Source organism: Eptatretus burgeri, chromosome 16 (assembly GCF_056783735.1).
Source record: "Eptatretus burgeri isolate ZD-2024b chromosome 16, Ebu_testis_v1, whole genome shotgun sequence".
NCBI classification, from domain to species: Eukaryota; Metazoa; Chordata; class Myxini; order Myxiniformes; family Myxinidae; genus Eptatretus; species Eptatretus burgeri.
In genome coordinates, this window is record NC_140976.1 from 19,040,319 (window position 1) to 19,050,850 (window position 10,532).

At 44.9% G+C, this 10,532-nt stretch overlaps 1 protein-coding gene across 2 annotated transcripts in view; it reads left to right on the forward strand.

Moving 5' to 3' along the window:
- Nucleotides 1-10,532, forward strand: part of LOC147010638 (PC3-like endoprotease variant B) — a 278,472-nt gene that overhangs the window by 39,120 nt on the left and 228,820 nt on the right. For both annotated transcript variants that reach the window (XM_085859874.1, XM_085859875.1), the window contains exon 5: nt 5,401-5,532. In XM_085859874.1, coding sequence (XP_085716000.1) covers nt 5,401-5,532 — 132 coding nt within the window. The remainder of the gene's footprint in view (nt 1-5,400; nt 5,533-10,532) is intronic.

Below are 10,532 nucleotides of genomic sequence, written 5' to 3' on the forward strand. Positions count from 1 at the left end.
CTTTCATGTAGTGGTTCCTGCTGTCATAGAATAATAAATATCGTCCAGTTGGAAAGCTAATTATTTATTTACTTGGAACAAAAATTAATGTCTGTTTCATCACGAAGACTCCTGTTTTAAAAGCCCCCTTTTGAGGTTTTGAAAAAGAAAAGGCATGATTGGGAGCTCATTGCAGCAGTTACAACTGGAACGTTTGTTGTTCTCTGGCAGCAGGAACACTTTAGAAGGGCATGGAAGGAGTACACAAAATTGAACATACTAATACTTCTCAAACAATATAAAAATATATAAAAGTACGCAGAAGGTTACCAAAAACAACAACATAATAATAATAATGATAAAAAAAGCCTTCCAGTTCGGGGATTTTTTCCACATGTTGGTAGATTCTGCAACTTCCGCTTCCTCCTCATTAAAGCGAAGTTTTCCAAACAGGAGTTGTAATGTTGTTGTGTTATATATTCATCCCTGTGTTCCTGTTTGTGTTTCCATCAAATTTTCCTTGTTAAATCGTACCTTGTTGTACTGTACTTGTCAACCTGTTTGTTTTTTTAATATCATTTCACTCAAGGCCTACTTTAGTCGCTCCTCGGATAGCTGCTGTGAAAATTCTGTGACCTTTTTGGCTTCGTATTCCTCGTTTTGTTTCTTTCTTCCCAAATAGTGTTCTTGTACCTCCTCAACGTTGTCCTATTTCCCCTCCTCGCTTCATAAAATAATAATACACAAAAACTAGAATGGCACTTAGTGGAGTGCATACTTCCGCCAGGCCTAACAGTTTACGTTTTAAGCACACTGAGAGGCTGGAACTGGATCCGAACCTGAACCAAAATCGAATCGGCTTGTTATTGTCACCTAACCAACTCATCCACCAAGTTTTGTCAACTTGGCCCAGATCCGGATTCGGATTTTAACCAAAATCAAATTGTTTCGTTCTTGTCATACACACAATCTGTCCACCAAATTTGTCTGAATCTGTCCATAATTAACCTCCGCCATCGAAGATGGACGGAGGTTACTGTTTTCACCCCTGTCTGTTTGTTTGTTTGTTTGTTTGTGAACAGTATTACGGAAAAACTCCTGGACGGATTTCGACGAAACTTGGTGGGGGGATTAGGTATGGTCCAAGGATCATGCCATTAGATTTTGGACAAGGTGCAAAATCCAATATGGCCACTATGGTGGCCATTTTGAAAAAATATTTGAATTTTTGTTTTTGCATTTCTACATGTTTTAAGTGATTTCCAACCCCCCCCCCTACCAAAAAAAAATTGTTAGAGAAAAAAAAATTTGCAACTTTTTTCTCAACAAAATTTCGATTTTTTTTTTTTTGCATTTCTACATGTTATAAGTGCTTTCCAACAAAAAACATGCCAAAATTATAATTGCCGCTGATTTTGGAACTTCAGGTGGATATACCCACATAAAATCAATTTCTGTCTCAAGGAATCTAGTTATGACGAATGAATCGAGTATGTAAAAGTTAAATGTAAAAGGGAAAGTTGCAAACTATAACTCTGTGAGCAATGTTGACGTCAGCATTGAGTGACCTAGCAGTATTGGCGGCGGAGGTTTTGCACTCTACCGAGTGCTCCCCCTCTAGTTTATTGATGTATTGTGCTGTACAGGATATCGTTTTTGGCTTTAACTCTCAGTGGTGAAGAATTACTCGTAGAGATTAAAAAAAAAATTCTCATATCCAGATCCGGATTTGGATTTTAATCGAAATCAAATTGTTTCGTTCTTGTCGCACACGCAATCTGTCCACCAAATTTTGTCCAAATCCATCCACAACTTTTTGAGATATCCTGCTCACAAACAGACAGACAGAAAAACAGAGGTAAAAACATAATCTCTGTCCACCAAGGAAGAAACTTTATTTTTTCCATTCCACAACGATCTAATTCTGCTTAAATTTCCTTCTGCCTGTAATTCCTGCACGACATTATTTTTCTCCATTTTCTCAAAATCTCCAAACTGGATTTTCATTCAATATGAATGCGTCTTCCTTCTTCCTTTAAAAGCATTTAAAAGTTAAAAATACTTTTAAATGCCTCACTTTCCTTATTTCTCCAACAAGAGTATGCCATATGCTATTCTTCTTCACCACGAGAAATTCCTATTCTTCTTCTTCTTCTTCTTCTTTACAAATATTATTTTCTAATACTGTCTGTCAGCTGAGCACTTGGTCAACCAATCCTCATCCTATATCTACAGCACCAGCTTTCTCTGTGCCTTCAACAAAAATTCTTACCTCCCATCCCATGATATTTATCTCTGTCCAATTTGGGAATTTGGAATCAACATGGACCAACCTTTTGCCAGTCCACTTCATGTTCCCCCTTTCTGCATCCCTCCTCACCCCACCCTCCCAATTCTTTCCCTCACCACACCTCCTGAATGTTTCCCCCCATCTCACCACCTCAATGCTTACCCCTCACCCACCCACTCAAACCTTCCCTCGAACCCCACCCCCAAAAAGCCTCCCCCTTCCCATTCCCTCACAAAGCCCCACCCCTGTCCTGCACACTTCTAATGCCTCCTCCCCTGTCCCTATCTGTGTGGACCTCAAACATCTGAGGTCTCTGCCCCAACCTGACAGATCTCTCAATTCCGGCCGCTGAAAATAAACTGGATATCATCTGTTTAATAGAATCCTTCCTCCCACAGGACATCCCTAACTCCTTTGTGTCTCTCCCCGGCTGTTGGCTCTCCCAATTTGGCTATATTGTCTTCTGTCTCCCGGCTATTATCCTGAACCCTTCCCTGGCGGCGGAGTTGTACTTTACATCAATAACTCAATTTCTTACTGCCCTTCCACTGATCTTCCACCTCCCAAATCCAAGGAGTACATTTGGCTGTGATATCCTCTCCATTCCCACCTCTTGTCTGTGTGTTCTGCTGTCCTCCAAACAGTAATAACTCTCTCTCTCTCTCTCTCTCTCTCTCTCTCTCTCTCTCTCTCTCTCTCTCTCTCCCTCTCTCCGTCTCTCCCTCTCTCCCTCTCTCCCTCTCTCTCTCTCTCTCTCTCTCTCTCTCTCTCCGTCTCTCCCTCTCTCCGTCTCTCCCTCTCTCCCTCTCTCCCTCTCTCCCTCTCTCCCTCTCTCCGTCTCTCCCTCTCTCCGTCTCTCCCTCTCCCTCTCTCCCTCTCTCTCTCTCTCTCTCTCTCTCTCCCTCTCTCCCTCTCTCCCTCTCTCCCTCTCTCCCTCTCTCCCTCTCTCCCTCTCTCCCTCTCTCCCTCTCTCCCTCTCTCCCTCTTTCTTTCTCTCTCGCGCTTTCTCAACATGGACCAACTTTTTACCAGTCATCCCGACTTTCTTTTCCTCATATGTGGTGATTTCAATTATCACTATCCAAATTGGTTGGGTGTTGGACTATAAGCAGCCATCTCACTTCAGAATTGGTCTTCTATATCTATGCCCCTGATATTAGCTCAGCCTGGAAATTCTTCCAGAGATACTTGCTCTCTCTCTTATGCACAGATCCATCCCATCTCTTCTTCAATAATCCCACCAATCTTCCAACCCATGGTACACTGAATCCTGTGGTGAGGAAATTGTTCAGAAACAACTTGCCTTCTCTTCCTCGAAAGCAAACCCAACCGAAGGGAATCTCAGCTTATTCCACAAAGCCTGCTACAAGTGTGTGTCCACTCTCCAGAGAGCCAGAAAACATCTCCAATTTGGTTCATCTGATTAAATGTTTGTGAAAGTCAACATCTCTCTGGCTATTTTCAGCGAGTTAACTCAATGTCGGCAAGTCTGGCAGTTCACTTAGGCAGATTGGCAGGGACTGCAAGCAGCTATCTCTCTTAAGGACTGGTGTCCCACATCTACTGCCCCTAATGTTAACTCAGCCTGGGAATTCTTCTACAGACTACTGCTTCCTCTCATGCATGGATTAATCTCATCTCATCTTCAATTAACCTACCCTCTTCCCACCCATGGGACACTGAATCCTGTGGTGAGACAGTTGCTCTGAAACAACTTGCCTTCTCTTCCTGGAAAGATAATCCACCCAAAGGCAACCTCAGCTCATCCACAAAGCCCATTCCACACAACATCTGTCCAACTTCAAGATTGAACTTTCAAACTCGTCTCCCCCTTCTAAAACCTAGTGGTGCCTTCTTAAGTCTCTCTCCAGAGCATGTTCTCCCTCCATCCCTTCCCATGATCTTTTCTACCCCTGTTCACCCTCCCCTGCCCCACCCCAAACCCACCTTCTTCCAAATTTCCAGTTTTTCCCTCCAAAGAGTTTGCTTCTGTATCCATCGTGTGCACCCTGTGCATCCTTCCCTACCCCAATTTGTCCAAGTCTCCCTCAATTTTGTCCTGTGTTACCCCTCTCTCTACTCTTCCTTTTGCTCTGCTGTGTCTTGACCTGTTCAGTGTTCTCGCTCTTCTATGAGCCTTGATTCTATGCGAAAAAAAGAAAAGAAAAGTATGTACGTAAGTATTACGTCTGATTATTATAAAATCGAAAAGTATTTAGCCAACCTCCACCATATTTTGCATACGAACTCGGAGAACCCAGGATCAGGTCATGGGCATTAAATAAATCACCCCACCCCAGGAGTGTGAGGATACGACTTGTGATTTTCGTCTGGACACGTGGAATAGTCAAAGTGACCCCTGCCGGAGGGAGGGGGTATTGAGGGTGGGGCAACGATGCCAAATCTAAAACCAAATCCTCTCGCTCCGGGAGGGAGCAGGATTAATAGTGGTTAAAAATATCCTCTCGCTGTGTCTAAGTATGGCATTACAAGAGGTCGGACAAACTGAAATGAAGAAATTAATTGGTGTTGAATTAAATCGAGATGATAACACACATCATCGGAGAAGAAACCATCACAACATGTCACAAAGGGCATCAAATGTTCGGGTGGTTCTCCAACGTATGGCACTCATTCCACCACATTTCTGCGAAGTCTCGTCTCATTGGCCCATCAGCAGCAAATGCAATCGAGTGCTATACCTCTTATAGCAGTACAACAAAACCCACCTCCAGGAATGATGGACCAAGGTGACCCAGAGGCTGCTGGTGAAGCCTGTATGTAGTATGTTGAATTTATTATTAAACGTCCACGGCGCCCTCCTCACCCGCATCAATCGTGATGTTCCTAATTTGCTGCTGCAAGCGAGCTAGTTTCATATATTGCACTTAATCAGTCACTCAATTTGTACACTTTGTACAATTTCACCAATGTACAAAATAGAAATGGGCATGCGTGTTCTAGCCTGGAATCTTTCCACTCTCGAGCCTCTTCTCTTCAGTCGACCTCAACTGCTGCTGCCCTGCAATGGCTGAAACTCCACTTTAAATTGGAAAATTCTTCTTTTTTTGTGTTTGAAGTGCTTCTTCTCCTTTTTCTTTAAAATATATTTGTCTTTCATTTTCTCTCAGCTCCACACGAGAACTTCCAGTATAATGGTCGGAAAAGAGGTCGTGACTATTGGTGGCTCCCGCATTCTAACGACGTCCCAAGATTCCTCGGATCTCTACCCCAGACCTTTGTTTCTCGGATGGAGATAAATGGTCAGTGTTATTGCCCCTCATATTCACCGAAACATTCTGTGGACATTTTAATTTCATCTTCGCTGTCCTCGACACTTTTTGTTGCGGTTTATAGGGTTACTTCCATTTGCCGTGTGGGCTGATGCTGACTCGGATGTGTAATATTGTATAAGTTTCTTGTTGATACCATACATTTGAGTGAGCACTTCTCCCAGAGGAGGTGGCACTCGGCCTCGGTGTGGGGATTTGATCGACCCCGCAGTTTGATTCTCTGAGCCACTCTCTGGTCATCGTCCACCATAATCTTATGGAATAGAGATCTCTCCATAGACACCAGCCTCAAAGAGGAAGCGTGCAAGCTCGGAATTTTAAGAAAAGCTTTAGAAATTATTTTTTAATCGATATTTATTTTTAAAATTATCTCATCGTGAAAAAATCGAACACGTCTTCTTTGGCCTTTTTTTGGTACATGGTCCAAAAAAGACTTGATAAGGTCATGAAGTATTGCTCATGCACCTTGCCCTGAATGCCAAAATACAAGAATACAGGGTCATACGAGAAGCTGACGTTTCTACCTTCGGGCTTTATAAGCAAGAGCTTAAGCTGTAAGCCATTCAGTCTTTGACATCAAGTAACATGTCAGGTGCCAGGAAGAAAAGTGAGACGGGGTGCATCATTTTACACAAGCCAACACGTCATCATCATTCTCATGATTCGTAACAAATCGAATCAATCTTAATCAACTGCTTGGACATCCAAGGAGTGACGCTTATAGAGTGGGACACAGAAATTTAGGATTTAGCCCGGGATACTGTCACAAAGCCCTTGAGTCGTTGAAACTTTTTGTTAATTCTATGAGGTCTTACTTTAAAGTAAGAGCAAAGTTGAAAGACCGGCTCATTTCATGTCCTTTCTGAAAGATGATGCACTGCACGGTGTGTCACGGTGCCTGTGAAGCTCATTAAAAAGTTTATTATCATCAATAATAAAAGTGAAATGATCAATCTACCACCAAACAACAACACCATTTCTGCTGCCCTGCTAGTCCTGGAAGTGTAAAAAATAAAAGTAAAAACTGAATTTAATTTATTTTGGAGGCTTTTGAAGGCTACATATCGTGAGTGTTAAGGAACAATGCAGGATGATGTGATTTCTAATCAACCTGCCATTATTCCAGAGGGAAGGTAATTAAAAGTACTTTTTCTTAAATAAATGTCGACGAGGAGGACTTTCTCTGAGCGAATATACATTCACCCGAAATCCTCTTTCTTCACCTCTGCTTCATCTTCACTTACCCTCTTGTGGGCAACACTTTGCACTTCATTCTTCATGTGTTTTTATCTTGCAATGGAGCACAACCTCCTTTATGCAGGGATGAAGGGGGTGAATTGGGGGATAGATGGTGGGATGAATGGATGGAGGGATGGAAGTGGAGGGGAAATGGATGGGTGATATAATGAAAGGTGAGGGGGATGGAAGAGGTAGATCAGATGGTGATGGCATTCTCTCTTTATAACTAATATTAACATATGTCCAACAGCATAAAATCACGTTCTTGAAAGCAAAAGCCATTATACTCAATCCAAGAATTGTCAAATATAAACATATATTTATATATGCACACACATATACAAACAAAGAAAGACACACCCACATCTCTTACCTGGGAATGGAGGGAAGAGCCAATCAGCTCTCACCGAAATAACGAAACCCAGGTGGATAGGATTATATAACCAACCCCTCCCACACTCCTCTCACCAAAGAAGCTGCATAAAGATAAAGCAACCCAAGAAGACTGACACAAGGTAAGCGCTATGCTGTTTCAAACCCTTCCCAGAGTTCCTCAACAACTATAAAGATGTTCACACATAGTACACACATGAGAATCCCGATGCTACACACATCCTCAGCTACCGGACTGGTTTCATCGCTTACTGGCAAATTATCAGCGATAGCACAGACAGCAATGCATACCAATGAGGCTCCCAAGCATGTACCACGTGCAAACGTCAAAAAGCAGTCACTATATGAATAAAGAAAGACCCACACACATCTCTCACCTGTGATTGGAAGGAAAAGCCAATCAGCTCTTACCAAAACAACTAAACCCAGGTGGCGAGGATTATTTAAGCAATTCACCCCTCCAACACTGTTCCAGCCAAAGAAGCTGCATAAAGAAACCCAAGAAGAACTACACAAGGTAAGGGTGATGCTGTTTCAGATCCTTCCCAGAGTTCCTCAACAACTATAAAGATATTCACACATAAAACACACATGAGAATCCCAATGCTACACACACCCTCATCGACCGGACCGTTTTCATCACTTATTAGTGAATCATCAGCAATTGCACAGACAGCAATGCATACCAATGAGGCTCCCAAGCATGTACCACGTGCAAACGTCAAAAGCAGTAAATATATAAATAAATAAAGACCCACCCACATCTCTCACCTGTGAATGCAGGGAATAGCTAATCAGCTCTCACCTAATAAGAAAGGGAGAGAAAGGGATAGGGGTGGGAGAGAGAGAGAGATAGTGGTGGGGGGGAGAGGGATAGGGGGGAGAGGGATAGGGGGGGAGAGGGATAGGGTGGTAGAGAGAGGGATAGGGGTGGGAGATAAAGGGATAGGTGTGGGAGAGAGAGGGGAGAGGGGTGTTAGAGAGACGCACCTCACATGTATATAACATAACACTACTGCTCCAACTCTGAATATGACATGATGCTGACATCATGGCCAAATGTATATTCCCCACCTCCTGACGTGCTCAGCAGGGCAGACACCTGTGACTGTGGGTAAAGGGGGAAAGGCAGACCATGGACTATCTGATAATCTACCCCTGACTGCCCATACCAACCACCCGTGACGATCTGGCTGAGGCAAACAACATTGCCCTCCAATGTGCCTGGCACTGGAGGGACTGCATTTGATGCTATTCCAGGACACGGAAAGAAGAAGAAGCAGGGTAGAGACATGGTGTTAGTTCGTGTGGGAGATGCCACATGTTGCTCACAGGTTGTGCAGAATTTACTGTCATGGAACTCGATTTTTGCCTTTCCTCCTCACCAAGTTAAGGGTTCATTCACATATATACATGTATATTGTTACGGCTGTGGAAATTCGCATTGCACCATAAAGGGCCCTCAGGTGAAATATCTCCATAGGTACGTGTGTAGTTAATCCAAACCCGTTGTATAGAGGGAATTTATGTGATCCATCTGGGCTGCGACGCTTTGAGTTAGTCGTTTTTCTTCTTCTATCTTTTATTTCAAACAAACAGCATCTCAACAACCAAGCCATCCCCATCACAGCGCCAACCACACTGCAACCACGCCACCTCCACCATCTACACGACTACATCTTCACCACTACGTCCGCTTGCGAACGGCAAACATAGGCGCCAAGGAGAGAACTGCGAGGATGCGCAGGTTTCCCCGCCTGTTTCTCCCGTTTGACTTCCCCGCGCTTTGGAGTGGAGGAGGGGCGATGCAGGTCAAAGGTCAGAGGTCATGCAAAGGAGGGGTCTCATTTTGGGGGAATAATTATCTGGCCCAGAGCCAAAAACTGACTCCCCGGTCCCCACACGAGGCGGGGTGGAGGGAAAGCGTGAGGGAACGCCCTTTTCGGGAACCCTCTCGAAGGAAGGTGGAGCCGAGAACGGGGCGGGGCGAAGGGCGGAGCCCGGCGCTATAAAAGACGGACACGGGCAGGCGCGCCAGCGCTTCCTCTTCTGCCTCTTCCTCTTCGTCTTGGCTGGTGGTCTGGTTGGTCTTCGGTTGGTTTTTGTGGAGAGTTGGTCTTCGGTTGGTTTTTGTGGAGAGTTGGTCTTCGGGAAGAGGTCCTGCTCCCGCGCCTTGGCGAGCGGGCCTGTCACGAAGGCACAGACGGGAGACGCGGGAGCGCCAGTAGTGAGGTGGACCTGCGCGTCCGGACAGGGAGTGCCGGAGAGGGTTCGCCGGCTGCGAGACAGGTCGGGGCCAGGCGCGACCACGCTGTCGGTCGTGGGAGAGGGACTCACCAGCCATAAAAGAGAAGTCGCGACGTCTTTCTTTCTTTTCCTTCCTTTGCTTTTTGCATAAATGTGTGTGTTGGCGCCGTCTGTGAAGTAGAACTGTGTAAGTGTTGCCGTGTGTACGCGTTAGTCGGTTGTAGCTCTGCATTTGCTTTTGTTGCATGACTGTTTTAACTGTTATATGTGCATTTTTGACTGTATGGCTGTATATACGTGCTTGTCTGTGTGTGTGTGTGAATAAAATGCTTGCTTGTTGAACTGTTCCCGCTCTGCTTCGTCTCTTTTCCTTTTTTTATTGACCCTCCATCTTGCATCACGTAAGGGGTTCGTAGTGGGTGCAACATCCCGGCAATTAATCGGAACCGTCGAGACCGACGATAACACCGCTCGGTTATCACTGTAGCATGGAACGGACCGCTTAAGCGGTTCGTGTCCGGAGTCGGCCTGTGGCGTGGTACGATTTCCCGGTCGACCATCCGCGCAGGTACTTAGGTAGATCGAATTTGGCGAGCAACCCTATGCTGTGCGGGTGGGCAATTGACACGGTCGTGGTGGGGTTAAACCCCCACCCGTGCCTAGCTCCCGGCATCGTTCTGAGAGGGTCACGACAGAATTGTCCGTCCGGTAGGCGACGTGCCGCGATTCGAGTTACGTGGTCGTCTGCACGCCGGCGGGCGCGAATTCGCAACAGTATATATATATATATATATATATATATATATATATATATATATATATATATATATATATATATATTTTGTGATGTCCACGGGACTTGAACAGTCCCGCCAACGTTGAATGAGCCGAAACGATGGAGGCGGTTTATCCTTTACAACCCAAAGATGGCGGTTCTAATCGCTCTACCGCAAACGGGACGAGGAAGGTGGCACGAGTCACTTTTCACTGAGTTGATAACGTTTATTTCTCTAACCAGAAATAACAAGACTCGGCAAGAAGAGGGATCCGGGGAGGTTCGACGGGATGGTGGTGTGGGTTCGGATGTGGGG